At 42.4% G+C, this 22,784-nt stretch overlaps 1 protein-coding gene across 2 annotated transcripts in view; it reads left to right on the top strand.

The window, feature by feature from the left end:
- The window catches only part of zufsp (zinc finger containing ubiquitin peptidase 1), a 32,293-nt gene extending 10,144 nt beyond the window's left edge, over positions 1-22,149 (top strand). Inside the window, exons 10-12 of one of the 2 annotated variants that reach the window (XM_079691685.1) lie at positions 17,649-17,806; positions 20,607-20,827; positions 21,982-22,149. In XM_079691685.1, coding sequence (XP_079547811.1) covers positions 17,649-17,806; positions 20,607-20,827; positions 21,982-22,029 — 427 coding nt within the window. In that variant the 3' untranslated portion in view covers positions 22,030-22,149. The remainder of the gene's footprint in view (positions 1-17,648; positions 17,807-20,606; positions 20,828-21,981) is intronic. The other variant, XM_079691686.1, reaches the window with a different exon arrangement.
- The last annotated feature ends 635 nt before the right edge of the window (positions 22,150-22,784 follow it).

Below are 22,784 nucleotides of genomic sequence, written 5' to 3'. Positions count from 1 at the left end.
ATCACAAAACATCAGGCTGCAACATGTAACCAGGGCTCGACATTAAGGACTGCCCGATGGCCCGGGGCCATCTAGTATTTAGCTCGGGCAATGAAGCCTCACCTGCTGGTTGCCCGATCGGGAAATCTATTATGCCAGTATCATGCAGCTCGCGGATCCAGTAATGAGTGACCCGACAGTAAAACTAAACATATCTATAACTAGTTTAGGTAGTTTGAGAGGTAATTAAAATAGCTACGAGTGATATTCTAACCTGAAGTGTGTGTTTTGTCCGCTCACCGCTGCATGTGATCATGCAGAGCTGCGTGTCGACTCGTCAGCAGCAGCGGATCTCTCTCTCACGTCAGATTAGACTTCACTCTCGTTTATGTCCATATCGATCAGATCCAGCTAGTTCTAGCTAATGATATGACTACCTGCTTATTAAAAGAATCCTAAACAATAAGTGTCGCTATGCAACCGGGTGAGGCCACAAAGTATAGCGCAGCATTATGCATTTGTTTACATGCCCACCAGAACCCCGAGGCATTACCAACAGATCAACGCACAATCAACCCAGACAGGACATCTTTCTCCACATTACGTGTTAGACATTAGAATTGACTATTATTGTCTGTCACATACTCTTCTTGTCTGTCACATAAGTGGCGAAACTGAAACGGTATTGCGCTAAAGGGAAATTATTTTGACCGAAGAGATTTAGATTTGCCGGCTAGCGGGAACTCCGACGTCACCATGTTGTGTGCTTCGCGGATGCGCTCGGCTCCTCCCGACTGCTGCTCGGGTCTGCTCGGTCAGCTTCCGGATGAGGAAGCATTCATTCGACCAATTTACAGTAGATAACATTACAAACATCTTTAACAGGGGCCATAATAGTGTAAATAATGTTTGTTTTGGCAGTTATAACTGAATGTAATGTTTTCTACTTTTTTACATCTGGGAAGGCATTTGCCTTCATCAGATGGAAAGTGTCTTGACCAACAACTTAATATATTATTTCTTATAGCTATGCAGGGCATGCAAGCGAGCAAAGAAGAGCAAAAAAACAAGTGAAATTAAGAATAAAATTGAAATTGTACAATATAATATTGTGGTGGTTCATCTTATAATTCAGTCTAGAGAATGCACCGGACAGCATCTACAGTAAGACCTGGAAAAATCTAAATGTTCTAGGGGGAGGCCCCCCAAACCCTTCGTGCCATTTCGTCCGCGCGCATTTTTCAGGGCAATCTCTATTGGGCTCAGGGCCATCTGTAAATTAGCTTAGATGGCCCACAGGGCCATCTCCCAAAATCCTTAATGTCATGCACTGATGTAACACTAGAAAATTCAGAGAAATGTTGACTGTGTGACTGAAAAGCACGTCCCGATGCTAACATTACCCCCGCTGAATAAGTATTAATAGTACTAGTTGCATTCTAAAGGTAAAGAATATCCATTCATTTTAGCTCACTTTTAGCTGACTATTTGAACTGTTTATCTATGACATGTTTGGATTCTTGTACCACATACCTGCATCGTTTCTGAACATCTTTAGATTACCACTGGATTTAGTTAACGACCGACAGGTGTGCAATGACTTGGTTGAAAACTTGAAATGTTAAACTGGAAGAGTACAAAAAATAGTGAAGAAGCTTAATATAATATAAAAGAAAAGGTTTAAAAAAGGTATAAACTACAAAATGTATAGCCTCAATGTCCTGAAATAGCTGAATGATTTAATAGTTGAATGGTTTCTGTAGCAGAAAGTAGGCTGAAGGAGTTAGATATTAAATGTAAGTAGTAGTGAATTAATGTGTATTAAGAAGAGAAAAGAAAGTAAAAACACTCCAGTCTGTGTGTCAGTGTTTGTCTCTGTGCTGGAGCACCTAATCATAACACAGGGTTTCCCACACATAGGGCCTTTCTTATTCCTCTGATTTCCCCTCCTCGAATCCTCAAATCCTCGGTCCTCCGGTAGTGACCCGGAAATGGTTTTCGGCGCGCCAAGGACATCTCATTTCTCTAAATGCACATCGAGGATCGAGCATCGTGGAGGCTCTCTGGAGGAGCTATAATCGAGGATACACTGATGGTTCCTCCGCGGATGCATTTCCGGCAACAGTGATGTTTCAAAGAGTCGTGACGCATGGCCGGACTTATCTCAGCCAATGACAGCTCTGCATGCATCCCCTGGATATTATTTTATTAACTGCTATCATCGTGACGCGATGTTTACAGTGAGAACAGCTGTGAGGTCCGTGCAGAAAGCAGAGCAGTGTGTAAAATATATATCACTCAGTATAACAGGCCTACTCTCTTTATTTGCTTTACTTTAGTAGATATCTACAAACAAAGAGTCAATATTTGTCTAAAACCATTTAGTGCTTCACATAATAAAATAAACAATGGCTGTAGCCTGATATTATCAAAATTAAATGAATAAAATAAAATAAATATGATCAAGTTCAATCACATCACCAGGCCCACCTTTTTCCCCCTCAAAAACATTGCCCGTCTCCGCCCATCACTCTCCTCCTCTACTGCTGAAACCCTGATTCATGCATTCATCACATCACGACTCGACTACTGCAATAGCATCCTCTAGTGCAGGGGTATTCAACTAAAATTCAACGAGGTCCAGTTAGAGAAAATGTCCCCATGTAAAGGTCCAGAACATCAAAATGTCTAAGTTGCTTTATGAATTAGTGTGACATATATTGAAGTAGCCTGTAGCTTTATCAACGTCTGCATGTAATCAACAACTGACTGCTAATAAAATAAAGAAAGTACAATTTAAAAAAAAAAAACAATATTTATTGTCAATTAACATTGAACTATACAGATATACAGTAAATACTGTGGATATGTGTAATGTTCCTCTCGGGCTACATTTAAAAAGAAAATGGAGAAAATGAATAAAATAGCTTTTGAAAATATGTGCATCTTAAAGTGCTTAATTTTAGATAAATAAAATAAAGTGTAGCAACAGCTTGAGTTTCCCTTTTTCTTTGTTAACTGTTTCACATCATGACTTAACAGTTTCAGACGATTATAGAACAATATCAGTCTTTACACATCATAACAATTGAACAGTTTTAAAGTTTCCCTTTCTTTCCCTCTTATATTGCAGTCACTCAATTTTTTTTAATTCAGTGCGAGAATTGAGCTGGAGCTTGTCCTGCCAGGAGTTTAAATCTGGGCTGAAATGGTGTCAGGGCCATTCTCATACACATGCAGGTGCTCATTGGTTAGCCTTAGGTCCGGGTCCGCCTGATGCAGACCCCTGCTATACGGCATACCATCCAACCTCCTCAATAAACTCCAACATATCCAGAACTCTGCTGCCCGCCTCCTCACCCACACCCGCTCCCGAGACCATATCACTCCCGTCCTCCAGAACCTCCACTGGCTCCCCGTCCGTCAAAGAATCAACTTCAAAGTCCTCCTCATTACTTATAAAGCCCTCAACAATCAGCCCCCCCCCCCCCCCCCCCCCCCCCCCCCTACCTCACAGACCTGCTGCACCACCACACCCCTTCCCGCTGCCTCCGCTCATCAGAAGCCAAACTCCTATCCATCCCCACCGGCATCAAGCACCGGACCTGGGGGGACAGAGCCTTCTCCGTCGCTGCACCCTCCCTCTGGAACTCACAACCCATCAGAGACTGCACTGGCCTCGCCACCTTTAAAAAAATCACAAAAACTCACCTCTTCAATTAGGAGCTGTATGTGTGTGTGTGTGTGTGTATGTGTATATATATATATATATATATATATATATATATATATATATATATATATATATATTACGTATATATATATGTATTACGTATATATATATGTATTACGTATATATGTGTGTGTGTATGTCCGCATCTGTAGCCGGTTATTGTCTCATTATACCGCACTGTGAATGAATTAAAAGTAAATATATAAGTCATCATGACATGAACACAGTTCTCTCCATCAGACAGATTGCTGTGCCTCCTGTCATCATTGATGGACGTCTCTTTTTTTTTTTTATGTATTGTGAACGCAACGCTGCGCAAATGTGGGTCTGCCTCACACAGGGTGACTGGCTGTCTACATGATGTGGCCTGCCGACATGGCCACTGTCATACAGATCATAAATCAAAGCCCTTGATTGGTCTCTGTGGGTCATTCAAGCTCGGGATAACCTCATCTCAGGTGAGGTTAAGGACTCTGAATGTTTAGATAGTTAACTTAGTCTAAGTTCTCAGTAGGTCTCAAACGGTTTGGTCCCCATTTATGTAAACACATATTTCCATTTGAGGGGGTAGTGATTAGTAAAATATGCATGAATACAATTTTTTTTTAAAGTTAACTAGGTGAAAAAAGTAGGGCTGTCAAACGATTACAATTTCAGATTAATCAAAGATTAGAAATGAATTAATCATGATTAATGACCATTCGAACTATGTCCAAAATATGCCATTTCTTTATGTAGGCTATATTGTTGTGGGAATGGAAAGATAAATGAAAGAAGGCGGATATATCCATTTAACATACAGTATGTATGTATGTACAGTGGGGCAAAAAGGTATTTAGTCAGCCACCAATTGTGCAAGTTCTCCCACTTAAAAAGATGAGAGCGGCCTGTAATTGTCATCCTAGGTATACCTCAACTATGAGAGACAAAATGAGAAGAAAAAAAATCCAGAAAATCACATTGTCTGATTTTTAAAGAATTTATTTGCAAATTATGGTGGAAAATAAGCATTTGGTCAATAACAAAAGTTCATCTCAATACTTTGTTATATAACCTTTGTTGGCAATGACAGAGGTCAAACGTTTTCTGTAAGTCTTCACAAGGTTTTCACACACTGTTGCTGGTATTTTGGCCCATTCCTCCATGCAGATCTCCTCTAGAGCAGTGATGTTTTGGGGCTGTCGCTGGGCAACACGGACTTTCAACTCCCTCCAAAGATTTTCTATGGGGTTGAGATCTGGAGACTGGCTAGGCCACTCCAGGACCTTGAAATGCTTCTTAAGAAGCCACTCCTTCGTTGCCCGGGCGGTGTGTTTGGGATCATTGTCATGGTGAAAGACCCAGCCACGTTTCATCTTCAATGCCCTTGCTGATGGAAGGAGGTTGTCACTCAAAATCTCACGATACATGGCCCCATTCATTCTTTCCTTTACACGGATCAGTCGTCCTGGTCCCTTTGCAGAAAAACAGTCCCAAAGCATGATGTTTCCACCCCCATGTTTCACAGTAGGTATGGTGTTCTTTGGATGCAACTCAGCCTTCTTTCTCCTCCAAACACGTCTAGTTGAGTTTTTACCAAAAAGTTATATTTTGGTTTCATCTGACCATATGACATTCTCCCAATCCTCTTCTGGATCATCTAAATGCTCTCTAGCAAACTTCAGACGGGCCTGGACATGTACTGGCTTAAGCAGGGGGACACGTCTGGCACTGCAGGATTTGAGTCCCTGGCGACGTAGTGTTTTACTGATGGTAGCCTTTGTTACTTTGGTCCCAGCTCTCTGCAGGTCATTGATTAGGTCCCCCCGTGTAGTTCTGGGATTTTTGCTCACCGTTCTTGTGATCATTTTGACCCCACGGGGTGAGATCTTGCGTGGAGCCCCAGATCGAGGGAGATTATCAGTGGTCTTGTATGTCTTCCATTTTCTAATAATTGCTCCCACAGTTGATTTCTTCACACCAAGCTGCTTACCTATTGCAGATTCAGTCTTCCCAGTCTGGTGCAGGTCTACAATTTTGTTTCTGGTGTCCTTTGACAGCTCTTTGGTCTTGGCCGTAGTGGAGTTTGGAGTGTGACTGTTTGAGGTTGTGGACAGGTGTCTTTTATACTGATAACGAGTTCAAACAGGTGCCATTAATACAGTTAACAAGTGGAGGACAGAGGAGGCTCTTAAAGAAGAAGTTACAGGTCTGTGAGAGCCAGAGATCTTGTTTGTTTGTAGGTGTCCAAATACTTATTTAACAGAGGAATTTACCAATTAATTCATTAAAAATCCTACAATGTGATTTCCTGGATTCTTTCACCCCATTCTGTCTCTCATAGTTGAAGTGTACCTAGGATGAAAATGACAGGCCTCTCATCTTTTTAAGTGGGAGAACTTGCACAATTGGTGGCTGACTAAATACTTTTTTGCCCCAATGTATGTATGTATGTATGTTTATTATAACATTGTTCTGTGTGTCAAAATGAAAGACAGCCCACACACCTATCAATCATCAAACCGTGGGGTCTTATTTCATTACGTGTTGATTTCTATCAACACGTAATGTTGTATCGATGTATTGTGTATCACAACTGGACCTTCTGTAGACACACACACCCCCCCTCCGTTTGTTGTATCTGAGTGTTCCAGGGTATTCTCTGAATACCTTGAAGGCCCTGACGGTTCGCCACTGATAGAGATGTACTACAGCAAAAGTATTCTCCGTCAGGACTTCCTGAAACAACACCACGCCGTTATCTTGATTCTGATTGACCAGAAGACATTACCAAAGATGTTCTATTGAGAAGACGATCACTACGTGACAAAAGTTTTCAAAACTGTTTCTAGTCTTCGGTATTTCCAAGTGGCTACTGAAATCAATCTTACTAACTGCTGTCTGTTCAATTTACTTGGCGCGAGTTGGCGGAATTTATTTTGCTTACTTTAACATCATCTTTAATGGTGGGGCTAAGGTGGGGCTAAGCCATTTCTTGGTATGGCTGTAGCCTACCCCAGCGCTGCCACTGGTGGGATGTATGGGGCGGGCCATTCTGCACATGCGTTAAATGCGTTAAATATTTTAACGCAATTAATTAAAAAAACGAATTACCGCCGTTAACGCGATAATTTTGACAGCATTAGAAAAAAAATAAAGTTTTTAAAAAGATACTTTTAAAACTTGTTGAGAGCTAAAACTAGTCTTTGCTGCTGCCTCAAAGAGGAGCAGGGGGGAGAGGAGGGAGACAGGAGAGGCTGATTCAGGAGCACAGACATACTTACAGACATTTACCAAAAATAAATAAATTAACAAGTTTCAGTGTTTTTTCATATTGGATATGTTATTGGTTATGGCCATGATTTTATGATTATTGAAATTTATACAGTTCTGTTTCATATAGGTGTTTCCATAGATCTAGTCTCTTTATTTCCCCCTCAAAATGCACCAGATTGATGCATTTAACTCTGAGATTTAAAAAAAAAATCTTACCGGGGGAGCATGCCCCCCGACCCCCCTAGAGGATTTGAGGTCCACCCCAACTTAAAATTACATGGATAGGTTCCTAAATACATTCACCATTTTTTAAAAATAGTAACCCATGTCCATATGTTTATGTGTGGGTAGTAGATGTATACTATAGGGCTATCACTATGGGCCCTGCCTGTACCTTTTCACTCTGCCATCGCGTGAAGGGTCTGCTAACAAGCGACCAACAGAAAGGTTAAAGTTAATCCAACTCCAGAAACTTCCGGCCGGGGACTTCGGGTGGCAGTATACACCGTGAAGTGGTTTGCGGCCAAAGCAGAAGAAGTGAAGTCATCGGCTTCATTTGCGTAATCTTCCCTCAGGGAACTTATTCCGGTGTGAACGTGATCGGCCCTTAGTTCCATGGGGGTACTAAGTGCTGGGAACTAAGTGCTGGGAACTAAGTACGGCAAAGTACTTGGTGTGAAAGCGGCTATCGTCCCCACTGCCTGGAAATGGCCCTGTCACCTCTCCCACCTCTACTCAGACCCCATTTACACGCATACGAAACGCAAACGAACGGAATACGATATCAAAAAAGTCTCAGGAGCGCTGGAGACTAGGGGTTTCACAACTACCAATATTTACTAGTCGACACGTTTTTCAAAATAGCAGTCGACTAGTCGTAACGTCATAATAAAGACACGCAAAGAGAGGTGTACAACTGTATTTTATATTGGAACTCATACAGTAACATTAAACACTGCATTTTAATTTGTGTTACATGGCTGAGTAAATAACAAACAGTAACTGGACTCACCAAAATCGACAGCAAAAAACTCTTGTTTACATAAATGCCACGTAAATCCAGTGCGCAACAGCGCAACACTTTATTCGCTGTCCTCCACGATAACGTCCACCTTTCCATATTTTTGGTTTGGTTTGAACACCAACGCATCGACATGTGAGGGAAGGAGGCTTAACCGCTTTCGGGTGACACTGTTGCCTGCCAGGGAAAAAACCCTCTCACTCTGGGTGCTTGGCTGGAATAGCCAGGTAGCTCCTCGAAAGCGGGGGAAGCGGTGCACGTTTTCTGCCCACCACTCCAGTGGATTATCCATTGCGGGGATATGCGGTGTCCGCTGGCAGTAATCCCGTAGGTCATCATCCGCATCACTGTTGACCCGTGTTTTTTTTGCTGTTCGTTTGCCTCTGTTCAGTGCTGACGCCGGTCCGTTGCTCACTGGTGCTAGCATTACTGCTAGTGCTAGCTGTCGGCAGCGGGTGTTTCATCTTCAGATGGTTGCGCATAGCAGATGCATTTGTATTGTACTTCAGTACAGCTGTACAAAACTGACACTTCACTGTGGAGTTGGTTACATCTTCGTTGAAGTACTGCCATACATAAGAATGTCGGACGTGTTTTGCAGCATTTTGCAGCACCTCGTTTACCTCCATTTTTTTCACGACTAGTTGACTCGGGCCTACAGCGCCGACTAGTGGTAAAGGTAGTCGACTAGTCGATTAGTTGGTGAAACCCCTACTGGAGACGCTGTAGTACATATGCCGGGCCTGTAAGTGGCGCTGTACTTTCGCCGCAAAATACACCAAAAGCAGCGAAGAAGACCCCCGAGCATGGTTGCCCTTCTGTTTATGCCCCGCGGTGGATTTAGCAACATGTAGTTCATGTACCTCAAGTGAAGGAGTTCAAGTATCTCGGGGTCTTGTTCTTGAGTGAGGGAACAATGGAGCGTGAGATGGGCCAGAGAATCGGAGCAGCGGGAGCGGTACTGCAGTCGCTTCACCGCGCCGTTGTGACGAAAAAAGAGCTGAGCCAGATGGCAAAGCTCTCTGTCTACCAGGCCATTTTCGTTCCTACCGTCACCTATGGTCATGAAGGATGGGTCATGACCGAAAGAACGAGATCGCGGATACAAGCGGCCGAGATGGGTTTTCTCCGCAGGGTGGCTGGCGTCTCCCTTAGGGATAAGGTGAGAAGTTCAGTCATCGGGGAGGAACTCGGAGTTGAACCGCTCCTCCTCCGCATCAAAAGGAGCCAGTTGAGGTGGTTCGAGTCATCATTACCTATGTCCGAGTCCGAGTCACCTAAGAAGAGTCCAAGTCAAGTCCGAGTTACAAGTCTTCATGTATTAACCTTCGTGGATATATGTGTTGAAATGTAGCTGCTCCTCTACATGGCTTTTATCCTGTCATGTTATACTAATCTGTCTATTGAACTGCTGTGAAGCGAGTTTGGCTACAATTCTTGTAATAGGTGCTATACGAATATAAAGCTTATTATTATTGTAAATATTAATATATTATTATATATATATATATATATATATATATTGTAAATATGTCTAACTATATTTAAAATGAGTTACATTTTAGACAAGTGATTATATTTGTATACCAATATTTTTCTATGGTAAAGTTTTCGTTTTGCACTTTTATTTTGAAAGTAATAAGATCGGGACTCTTATTTTGAAGGAACTTTTACCGAATGGTTTACTAATAAAGATTTAGCCCCAGAAAGCACATGGCTACTGAGCATGTCATTCTGCATGTTAAGTAGCCATGTGCTTTCGTGTTATCGGCTGAATCTTTATTTATTGATTAGATCACGTTACTCTGGTGTTCAAGACAGCCTATATGTCTGAACTCGATCCTTAGAGTAATGTGTTACGGAGCCTTCTCTTCAATATTGTTTCCACATAACGAGCATTTTGCCCTGCTCTTTTCCAATGTGGAAGCAGAATGTGTGAAAGCATACAGCACAATGCGGGGTGTGTCTCTAGACATCTCTAGACTGGAATAGCGGGGCCCAGTCCGTGAACTCGCCTCACAGGTGCACATGCCAGGATGGGAGGACATCAGACTCCAGAGAAAACTTGCTCGAGTCCAAGTCAGAGCGTCAATGTATAACTCGAGTCCGAGTCTTCATGGGGGGAAAAATTCAAGAGTCAGAGTCCAAGTCAGAGCGTCAATTTACAAGTCGAGTCCGAGTCATCGTGGGGGGGAACATTCCCGGGTCCAAGTCAGAGCGTCAATGTACAAGTCGAGTCCGAGTCATCGTGGGGAGTTGGGGAGTTGCATGTTCTCTCCATAAACGATACATGCCCGAGGTGGGACTCTCAGGCGTTGCCCTTTGGGAAAATGTGGCATTCCTGCCCGGGGTCCTTCCACAGACCCACTTCAATCAGTCTGCCCAGCTGGCACGCTTTGACATTCAGGAGTACGGCACGTCAAAGTTGCTGTGCCCTGGGGGTGCCCAAAGGGCGTATTTCAAGGCTACTGCCTGTATACGGCAGTAGGAGCAACTCTTGATTTTGCCCTGGCAGCACTAAAGGAGGTTATGCCCTCTAACCAGTGGCTGCCCCACTGGGTTGTCGATACCATCTCACAGGCTTACGGGGCCAGTGGCCGCCCCCTGCCATCGGGCTGAGATGCCACTCTACAAGGAGAATCTCAACATCTTGGGCTGCCCTGAGGGTGGTGCCCCTGGAGACCATCTGCGCCGCGACGTTGTGGGCGTCTTCTGGCACTGTTAGAGCCATTGTCTGTGTTGACAATGAGTGTATTATTTTCTTATTAATTTAGATCTTAATATATTCTTTCCATTTATGTATTTTCTCGAATGAAATATTCTGAGAAAAACTTTGATTTACTGCGAGCCACACCTGTGATATAAGGAAGGGGTGGGACTGAGCGTGAGGAGGAAATTGTCTCCAGCAATGAACGGGGAATCGGAACAGTCTTTGACCTCACGTTATACTGATAATTTTGTTTATTTTGTTTGTTTAAATATATGGAAGCAAATAAATCGGCCAAGGAAGGCAAACAAATTAGCGCGTACAGAGCTTTATTGGATGGTTTTAACGTGTGAGTCAAGAAGCGGATCCCTGTTGACGTGGCACAGTTTTTAGATATCACACAAGAATGGGCCACGACATAGTCAAAGACTCCGGACCGCTGGAATAACTGATGTTAAAGACGCATCGCTGACTGGAATCCCGGCTTGGATATTTGTTAATGGAAGAAGGATACTCCGCGGACAGAGCGGAAGGATTGCGCAACGATCAGCTGTTGAGCCATGCGGAGGGCTGCGAGTAAATAAAAGACGGATAAAGAACAGTGAGTAGAGGACTAATATTAGGAATGAGATGAAGTCTTAAGCCAGAAAAAAGATATTAAAGATGATCGGGATGTGGATATATGCTGGATGCCTGCCAAGATAAAGAAACGGAGCAGAGAGAAATGTTTGTGACGACGCAATATTTGGATTAAAGTGCGGATTGAACGATCAAAAATAATTGATAAAGTGTGATCCTAAGGACAAGGAAATGATGTCATGATGGCTGAAGAACCTGATAAAATAGACAATGAGTTAAAAACTTTCAGTGCGAAGCGCAGAGGGAAACTGGGCGCGAGCACACGCAAACTGAATGAACTCAGACCACTGCTTGCTGATAGTGGAAATAGTGAAAGGGTGTTACGAGGTGTGGAACAATTAAAAGTGACTCTGGATGAATTTAAAGATGCTCATGCTGCTGTCCAAATGCTTTTACCTTCTGAAATAAAGGAAAATTAGAAGTTGGACTGGTATGAGCCCAAAATGGAAACATTTGAGAATTTCCTAAAGGAAGTGGTTTCATGGAGCACTTTTCCACCAGACCCTCAGATGCTTATTAATCCTCATGATAGTATCTCCAATGTATCCGATGAGTCTAGGATATCAAAATGTTCAAAACAAACAAGACAATCTGCAACTTCGATAGCCTCAGCTCATCTTAAAGTAACCACGGAGAAAGCTGCATTACAAGCACGGATGTCCACATTAAAACAGAAACAGGCATTGGAAATTAAGAAGAACAGATTACAAGCTGAATTGGAGAGAATGGAACTGGAGGAGCATATAGCTGAATCTGTAGCCAAATTAAAGGTGTTTGACAGTTTCTATGTGGGCCCTGAAAGACATTCTACAGTACAGAAAAGAGATGGAATGAATGAATATTTGACAAGCCACATTGCTAAAACATCACTTCACGGCTAACCCAGAGCTCAAATACTTGCACTTGCATTAGAAACCTCTGAACCAGCTCCATTGTTGAGCCCGAGAACATCAGAGCCACCAGCTCCATTGTTGGGCCCGAGAACATCAGAGCCACCAGCTCCATTGTTGGACCCGAGAACATCAGAGCCACCAAGGAGTGAAAGTTCTGAGGAATCAGACTCTAGTAGTCATAGTAAAGATTTGATAACTGTGATCCAGAGGCAAAATGATATTGCAGATTTACTAATATTACATCAGAAACAATCCTCACTTCCCTCCAGACAAATACCTGTATTTGATGGTGACCCTTTAAGTTTCCAAACATCCATGTGAGCATTTAAACATGGCATTGAGAATAAGACTAGTTGTGATGATGATAGACTTTATTACCTTGGACAATACACTAGTGGCCAACCTAGGGAACTGGTGAGGAGCTGCTTTCACATGGAACCAGAGAGAGGTTATGCTGAGGCAAGAAGACTTCTGAAAGTTCACTTTGGAGATGGATTGAAAATTGCAAATGCCTACATGGGGAAAGCCCTCAACTGGAGCATGATTAAACCTGATGATGGAAAAGCATTACATGCCTATGCCCTTTACCTGAGAGGATGCTGCAATGCTATGAAGGAACTAAAAAGCATGGAAGAACTGGATCTTGTATCTACTTTAAAGCTCATTGTGTCAAAACTGCCATACAAGCTGAAGGAAAAGTGGAGAAATACAGCATTCGAGCTTCTGGAACGAAACCAAAGAAGGGCCACATTCTCTGATCTTGTTGGGTTTATGGAAAAGCAAGCCAGCATTCTGAAAGATCCCCTCTTTGGTGATATTCATGATGTTATGCCATCCCAGAGAGCCATCCCAAAGGCTACTACATTCTACTCCAAACAGCAAATCAACCAACGAGGTAAAAGTGGTAGCTTTGCCATGGCAATAGAAACTAGGAACTGTAACACTGCAAGTCCAAAAAGCTATCAACGACCTGAAAGCCTGGTTACAGATAGGTGGGATGGTAATTGTTGCATTTGCAAGAAAGGCAAGCACTCGCTGAATGAATGTGAAATGTTAAAGCTGCAACCACGTGATGTAAAGGTGCAACTATTGAAGGAAAAAGGCATATGCTTTGGATGTCTAACCAGGGGACACATGAGCAAAGCGTGTACGAAAAGGAGTACATGCCTACACTGCCAAGGAAGGCACCCTAGCATTCTTCACATCGATAAACCAACAGAGAATGAAAACGACCACATGACCAATTGGACTAAACGATCAGTCAGTGGAACTCCTGTCGTTCTGGATAAAGAAGAGGACATCGGGGCTGGAAAAGATGGCAAACTGTCAATAGTACGAGTACAAATAAAAGTTTCCAAAGGCAGCAAAACTATACAAACATATGCCTTTCTTGATCCTGGCAGCACATCAACCTTTTGCACAGAAAATCTGATGCGATGGCTGAATACAACAGGACGGAAGACTACAGTTCTCCTGCAAACAATGGATCAAAAGAAACCTGTGGATAGCTATGAAATAACTGGACTACAAGTGGGTGATTTGGATGGGAATAACTTTATTGATCTACAGAAGACATACACACAAACAAAGATACCAGTGACAAAGAGGAACCTTTTCTCTCAAAAGGATCTCAGCAGGAAATACAACTACAAGAAATTGATGCGGACGTGGAACTCTTAATCGGAGTAGATGTCCCAAAGGCAATGGAGCCCTGGCAAATCATAAATAGCCAAGGTAATGCTCCTTATGCTGTAAGAACTCTCTTAGGATGGGTCGTCAATGGACCGCTTACTTCAACTACAGCTGCGGACACATTTGGAAGACCAGTGGCATCAGTAAACCGCATCTCAATTGAACAACTGGAAAAGCTTCTTGTAAATCAGTATCATCATGATTTCCCAGAGAGAGAATATGAGGGAAAACTTAAAATGTCAGCTGAAGAAAGTAATTTCATGCAGCTGGTATCAAGTGCAGCTACTCTGAAAGATAATCACTATTATCTACCTTTGCCACTTCGTAATAGTGATGTCATCATGCCCAATAATCACCATATAGCTGAGCAAACAGCACATTACCTTGCTAGGAAATTCAAGAAGAATGCTGCTTATGCTGAAGATTACAAGGTTTTCATGGAAGATGTAATCACCAAAGGCTATGCGGAGAAGGTGCCTACATGGAACCCCACCATGTGGTGTACCACAAGCGAAAAAAGACACTAAGAGTAGTATTTGATTGTACATCTTCATACAAAGGAACATCACTCAACAATGAACTCTTACAAGGACCTGACCTAACCAACTCACTTCTTGGCGCTCTGCTGAGGTTTCGCCAGGAACAGTTTGCCATCATGGCAGATATTGAAGGGACGTTCCACCAAGTTCGAGTTCACGAAAAGGACACAAACTTGTTGAGATTTCTATGGTGGCCAAATGGTGACACAAGCCAAAGTTTAGAGCAATACCGAATGAAAGTTCATTTGTTTGGTGCCATCTCTTCACCAAGCTGTGCCAATTTTGCCCTGCAAAAGACAGCAGAAGACAATAAGAACAAGAATGATGCAATTGCAGTTGACACCATTAAATCAAACTTTTATGTTGATGACTGCCTGAAATCTGTTGCAAAAGAAGAGCAAGCTATTATCCTCACTAAGAATCTGAGTGAACTATGTGCTAAAGGAGGTTTCAAACTAACAAAATGGATTAGCAATAGCCGTGCTGTCCTGGCTGCTATACCAGATTAACACAAAGCCAAACAGATCAAGGAACTGGACCTGGATAGAGAGAAGCTACCTGTGGAAAGGGCTCTTGGAATGTACTGGAATATTGAAGACGACACATTTGGATTCCAAATTGCAATAAAAAACAGGACCCTTACCCGACGAGCTGTGCTCTCTACTGTCAGTTCAGTATATGACCCGTTAGGTCTTGCTAACCCCTTTGTACTAAAGGCAAAACAAGTTCTCCAAGGTCTTTGTCAGGCTAAGTGTGGATGGGATATAACAATCCCTGATCAATTCTCCAAACCATATGAAAAATGGCTGACTGAGTTGGAACAATTAAAACATTTGCAGGTTAGCAGATCCTTCAAACCTGAGGATTTTGGCCAAGTGGAAACCATACAGTTGCATCACTGTAGTGATGCCAGTGAGCAAGGATACGGCACTGCAAGTTATCTCAAATGTGTCAACAGCTTGGGGGAAGTTCATGTTGCTTTAGTGATGGGAAAGGCTAGAGTAACCCCTCTCAAAAAGATGACTATACCCAGACTGGAGCTTACAGCAGCCACCCTAGCTGCAAGGATGGATCGGATGTTATGCTCAGCGCTACAGCTAAACCTCCAAGAATCCATCTTTTGGAAAGACAGCCAGTCTGTACTTAAATATATCTGCAATCAAACCAAGCGATTCCACACTTTTGTAGCTAATCGGATTGCAGTTATTCACGACATGTCAAATGAGACTCAGTGGAGATATGTGGACTCCAAACGAAATCCGGTCGATGATGCTTCCCGGGGGCTAAACATTGAAGCCTTCCTAAAGTCTAAAAGATGGCTACATGGACCCGAATTCCTGCAAGAGGAGGAGTCTCAGTGGCCAGGGAACCCAGCAAAATGTCACAAAGCTCTCTTTCTCCAGATGATCCTGAAGTGAAAAGGAATGTAACTGTAAATGTGATGAGTATTGAGGGGAAAAGTCCCACAAGTGAACTAATTGAGCACTACTCAGATTGGAACAGCCTGAAAAAAGCTGTAGCTTGGATCCTGAAATGGAAAAGATTGCTCTTGGAGATCACTCAAAGAAGGAAGGTGACAAACCCTGGATTGCTGCTCGAAGCTGGAGATTAAGTGGACTACTGGCTGAAGCTAGAAAAATCAATTTAACATTTTTTTTATGAACTCAAGATGAATCTCATCTATGAACTCTGACAAGAAGAAAATTAATATTTGTTTTGAATATTGGCTCTATTTATTATTTGTTGTAATTGCTATATTCTATGCAATTAGGGGCTGGAATATTAGAGCCATTTTCTGTGTTGACAATGAGTGTATTATTTTCTTATTAATTTAGATCTTAATATATTCTTTCCATTTATGTATTTTTCTCGAATGAAATATTCGGAGAAAAACTTGTCTCCAGCAATGAAAGGGGAATCGGAACAGTCTTTGACCTCACGTTATACTGATAATTTTGTTTATTTTGTTTGTTTAAATATATGGAAGCAAATAAATCGGCCAAGTAAGGCAAAGAAATCAGCGCCTACAGAGCTTTATTTGGATGGTTTTTAACGTGTGAGTCAAGAAGCGGATCCCTGTTGACGTGGCACAGTTTTTAGATATCCCACAAGAATGGGCCACGACAGGCACATTCTCCAGTTGTCATCAGGTCAATGTCGCCACTCCCCATTCTTTGGGCGTGTTCCTTTTGCCGAGCTCCGCTGCTTCCAGTGGTGAGCAAGGGCTTGGATTCTTCATGACATTGTTGGTATAAGTCATCCAGTGCTTAAAGCACCGCCTCTGGCGGTCAGTATGGACGAAATAGAACGATAGTTACGGCTGTAACTACGGTTCTATGAGTCCCGGATGACCGCCAGAGTTTTCTGTCACTCAGAATTCTTGTGTGCTCGCGAGAAGATTCTGGGAACAAATCCTCTGACGACACCGGCTGATATAGCCGGTGTCACGTGGGTCACAGGTGACTTTGTTGTTATTGGTACTCAAGCTGCGCATGCGCGCGATGGACATATCCAGTGCTTAAAGCGCCGCCTCTGGTGGTCATCCGGGACTCATAGAACCGTAGTTACAGCCGTAACTATCGATTTGAAGTTTCCTCCCATTGAGTTTCATCTTAAAAAAAAGAGTTTAAAAAAACTGAATATTTCAAAAAGTATAAAATATTTTGAAAAAGTTGAAAGTTTCCCATCATGTGCTGAAAAGGCTGAATATTTTTGATATTTAAATGGTTTCTGTAGCTGAAAGTAGGCTGAAGTTATTCGACGGCAAAATATTGGTTGAAATAATAAGAAGATGATTAAAGATTTGAAGAACTCTAATGCGAATGCTAATAAGTATGTTGAATACTAGACTATGTGTGGCTCCGCCGGTCACACAGAATTATGAGTCAAAATTAGGGAAACAAACCCTATTTGGAGTGCAGCTCTTTTGTCAATGCTTTTAGCTTGTAAGCCTAACAATGATGTAGCCACACCTATCACCTATGTACCAGCTTTATTACCATGTAGGTTAACACATACAAGGAATTTGTATTGGTGCGTACGATGCATACATCTAGGGGTACAAGTGACTGGAATATCGGTGAAATTCAAGAAAAGCAGACACAAAGCCTTTTTCTTAGAATCTTCATTAAGCTGGACAGTCATACTAAATGTCACACTCAGTAAGACTTTGTGCTGTTTGTGTTTTCAGTGCCCGCATCATCGACTTCCACCAGCCCACAGGCCCTGATAACAGTCACCCCCAGCTGTTTGACTGGGTGAAGCAGTATTTCCAGTCCAGCAGGAGCGGCAGACTGCCCCCCCGACTCATCCAAACCTCCATGCCCCCGCTCTACCTGCAGCACCAAGGTACACAGAAACACCTGCCATCACCACCATATATTCAGGGAAAGAGATCACTGAATGTGTCAAAAAGAAGCCTAATAAATAAGGTTTGTCGATGTGGAGAAAATAAAATCACAATATTTCTCATCAAATACTTCTTTCAATATTACGACAATATAGAGTGGTGCAGGAATGAGTTGATATTAGTTATATTATACAGTGCATCCGGAAAGTATTCATACTCCTTAACCTTTTTCACAATTTGTTATGTTACAGCCTTATTTCTAAATGGATTAAATTCATTTTTGTTCTCAATGTCCCTCACACAATACCCCATAATGATAAAGCGAAAACGTTTTTAAAGAATTTTTTGCAAATGTGTTAAAAATAATAAAATGAAATATCAGTATTCACACCCTTTGCTTTGACACTGAGAATTGAGCTCAGGCGCATCCCGTTTCCACTGATCATCCTTGAGATGTTTCTATAACTTGACTGGAGTCCATCTGTGGTCAATTAAATAGATTGGACATGACTTGGAAATGAACACAGCTGTCTATATGAGGTCCCACAGTTGACAGTGCACATCAGAGCACAAACCATGTCATGAGGTCCAAGGAATTGCCTGTGGACCTCAGAGACAGGGTTGTATCAAGGCACAGATCTGGGGAAGGGTACAGAAAAATGTCTGCAGCATTGAACGTCCCAACGAGCACAGTAGTCTCCATTATTTGCAAATGGAAGATGTTTGAAACCACCAGGGCTCTTCCTAGAGCTTGCTGCCCAAACCAAACAATGGGGGAGAAGTGCCTTAGTCAGAGAGTTGACCAAGAACCCGATGGTCACTCTGACAGAGCTCCAGTGTTCCTCTGTGGAGATGGGAGAACCTTCCAGAAGGACAACCATCTGTGCAGCACTCCACCAATCAGGCCTTTATGTTAGAGTAGCCAGAAGGAAGCCAAAGGCACATGAAAGCCCCCATGGAGCACCTAGAGGACTCTCAGACCATGTGTCTGGTCTGAAGAAACCAAAATGGATCTCTTTGGCCTGAATGCCAAGCATGATGTCTGGAGGAACCCAGGCACCGCTCATCACCTGGCCAACACCATCCCTACAGTGAAGCATCATGCTGTGGGGATGTTTTTCAGCAACAGGAACTGGGAGTCAGGATCAAGGGAAAGATGAATGCAGCAATGTACAGGGAGATCCTTGATGGAAACCTGCTCCAGAGCGCTCTGGACCTCAGACTGGGGTGAAGGTTCACCTTTCAACAGGACAACTTTCAATAGCATTTTTACAAAAAAAAGCCCAGGCGAGCCTAACATATGAAAATATGGCTTAGACCTCAGAGAGTTAAACTTGGGCCTGCGACCATAGTTTTACTGTATTTGTTGTTTTGAAAATCCACAGCGGAGGTTTATGTCGTACTACATGCGGTGTATTTTGCATATCTCTCAGTAGCCAACAATCTGTGAGTCTGTTGGCTCGGACATAAACTCTGTAATAAATGTAGTCTACATTTCATAAGAGGTGTAAAACCTGTGAGCATATTAAATCACATTTGAACTAAATGCTTATATAATCTGTAGTTGTATTTGTATTGTTGATTTATTGTGTGAACGAGGCGATGTAGAGAAGGTTAAGCTGTCATTATTAGGCTGTTATGTACTGTTGGAGTGGTAAGCAGGCCTATTGTTTTGAATATTTGTCGAGTTAGGTGGTCCGTGAGTGTTTTTTTTATTGGTTAAGTGGTCCTCAAAAAAATTGATTAAAAAAATTGATTTTTTTTTTTTTTTTTTTTTTTTATCATCTCGCGACCCCCACTTTGGGAACCCCTGGAGCAAAGGGTGTGAATACTTATGTGATATTTGAGTGTTTTAATTTTTTATTCATTAGCAAAAATAATTTTAAAACTTTTTTCACTTTGTCATTATGGGGTATTGTGTCCCAAATGTTGAGAAAACTAATGAATTTAATCCATTTTGAAATATGGCTGTAACATAACAAAATGTGGAAAAAGTGAAGGGGTATGAATACTTTCCGGATGCACTGTATATGTTAATAATATTTCATCACTTCTGGTTCCCTCGTCTCTAAGTCGATTTTTCTTTTAATTTGTGTGTGGTCAGAAGCATGTTTTTCACGTTTATTGTACAACATAAAATATGTCTGATAATACCCCACTCGTGAATTTCCGAAGCTTATATGTGTCTTTAAAAACAGCCGTTGCGACCATTTGACCCTTCCAAACGTCACCATGTTGAACATTATCCGCCTTTAGCTTAACCGTGGTGATGTGCATTGTGCACCCATGTGACCGTGATGTAGTTTTTGTTTATGGCATTGGCTTTTTACTTCTGCAATAGCATTTAAGATTTAAAAAACACAGAATGGTGGACTCTAAATATTTGGAGATTTTCCTTCTGAACCAAACGTGTTGAGTATCATAAACATGTTGTCAACTTTTGTGGAGGGAGCCCTTGCAATGCTAACAGGTCGGCCTACAGAAATACATCATCACTGCACCGCTCTACTGTACGGTTGACTAAACATATATATAATACAGTGAACATTTTATCAAAAGTTCCTAAAATGAAATATTTTGGATGCTGAATTCTCAGGAAATAATCTGCTCAAAATGCTTCCGAATCACTTGCTTCACACAAACATCCTTGGGGTAAACCTGTGTGATGCTACCTGATGCCTAAGCTGCAGAGCCAGAAGAGGCTTTATATCAAATGTAAACAATACTGTGCGCCTCCCCCCTCTCTTTGACACTGGTCTGAGGTCGTCCCTCACAGCTGTGACCTGTCTACCCCTGCAGGCCACAGCCGCTCCATCGTGGGTCTGGAGCAGAGGAGGAACGGCAGCCTGAGCCTGCTGCTCCTGGACCCCGCCTCCCCAGCATCAGACACCAGGAGGCTACTGAGCAGAGACACCGTGCCCACAGCCCTGAAACAACTCCGGAAGCCCCCCCGCAGCCTGAAGCACACACAGTACCAGCTGGTCGCGGTGCAGGGGGGGCTGTCTGCAGAGGAGAAACAGGTGTGTGTGTGTGTGTGTGTGTGTGTGTGTGTGTGTGTGTGTGTGTGTGTGTGTGTGTGTGTGTGTGTGTGTGTGTGTGTGTGTGTGTGTGTGTGTGTGTGTGTGTGTGTGTGTGTGTGTGTGTGTGTGTGTGTGTGTGTGTGTGTGTGTGTGTGTGTGTGTGTGTGTGTGTGTGTTCTAAATGTTTCCACTTCTCGTTCCTCCGCTTGTGAAATCGATCTCAGTGCATCATCTTTAAGTAAAACCCCAACTCTAAATGCTCATAGAGGAGGAGTTATGAGTGTATATTCTCTATTTCACCATATGTGTAGCAAATCATAATGTGCTATTTTGTATTTTATACAAACACGTGTGGTGCCTTACATAATGCAATGTTAGACGATATAATATATTCTATATTATAGCTATAATTTCTCGGTCTGATATTATATTATCTGTTTTTAAGGACAGTGTTTCCTGTTGTGTGTAGGGGCGTTGATGGGGGGGGGGGGGGGGGTGTGTGTACGTGTACAGGTACAGTTTTCCCTGCTTGCTTTTTATGATTCTAAATACAACTTTTGCCCCATAATTCAATTACCCATGGTAGCAATCCCTAGAGAGAGGTGAGGGACATTCGATATGATAGTGATGATATGTGACAGCTCTTATTAATTGTTTGATAATGAAATAGTTTGGGATTATTTACAAAATATACCAAAGTCACATTATGGTACCTGCCTGCTCCTGTAGCCTGATATTGTCAGATAAAGCCACGTTGTGAATTAAATTAAAAGTAAATGTGTTGGAAATAAATCGGTATTAAAACAATGGAAATCTGATGCAGCTGTGCCTCCCGTCATATTTATTTGATGTTGCTTTTTAAATGACCACTCAAAGGAAAGGAATTCCCATATCTTACACCCGTGGCCTCGACTCTTCGAGTCACTTCCCCTCCCTGTAATTCTCATGGCCGTCTGAGATGTGAGGGGAGGAGTCGAGGAAGTTCAAACTGGGACATGAGAAAGGGCCTCTCTCTCTCTCTGCCCCAGTCCCCCAGGCCATTGTCTTTTGGTAATCCAACAATCATGATTGCTGCTATGAACAATAATTGGCATTTGAATCTAAACGTGTGTGTATCTCAGTGTGTTGATCTCTGTCTGTTGATCTCTTCGCAGAGGCGCATCGTGAGCTCCAGAACATTATGTGCAGAAAGGATCCCATGAGAGGAAGACACTTTATCTCTTGTTTTTACTGTGAATAAACATGTGATTTCTCACTTCAGGAACTATTTATTTAGTTGTTTTTCTAATAAACATTGTTTTGAAAAAACTCTGTTCTCCATGCTGTTCAGTTATTCACAGTGAACGTGTGTTTATGGAGTAGCAGCTAACACATCCCAAATCTAAAGCACTTCTAGGAAATGATCACAGTTTAATAAGGTCAAAGGTTAACCTCGAGGGGAAGCTGATACGTTTAATGAGTCCTTGTCACTCCATTCTTAGATGACACTTACACACTCTATCAAGGATACAGTCTGAGGGAATCGAATGAAAGTAAAAAGTGTAACGACCAATCCACTCCACGAAGACAGGATACAAAAAAGGTAACTGTATTCCCTTACAGTTATATAAAAAATACGTAATCAGATTAATTACATTTCCGAACGTTGGGGATTACTAGCAGGATTACATTGGTACTAAGGACACAGGCTTGGGGAGTAACAGATTAGATGTAATGAAACCAGGATATAAAAGCAAGGGAACCAAATTCTCTTATGGCACATTTCCACTGCAGCGGGGTAGCCCCGTTTAAGCGTCCTCGCTCAGGCCTCGGGCTGGCCGTCCGAGGCCGTGGCGCATTTCCATTACAGTTTAGGACCTGGGGTAGCAACGCAGTGTAGGCGGGGCGATCGGCTTTTTTTTGGCCAATGAGATGTAGGAACGTCGTCACCTCCTCGTGTGCTTTTCTTTCATGTTGC

The sequence above is a fragment of the Notothenia rossii genome, assembly GCF_949606895.1.
Source record: "Notothenia rossii genome assembly, chromosome: 7".
Classification (NCBI taxonomy): domain Eukaryota; kingdom Metazoa; phylum Chordata; class Actinopteri; order Perciformes; family Nototheniidae; genus Notothenia; species Notothenia rossii.
This window is presented reverse-complemented; position numbering and strand designations above follow the sequence as displayed.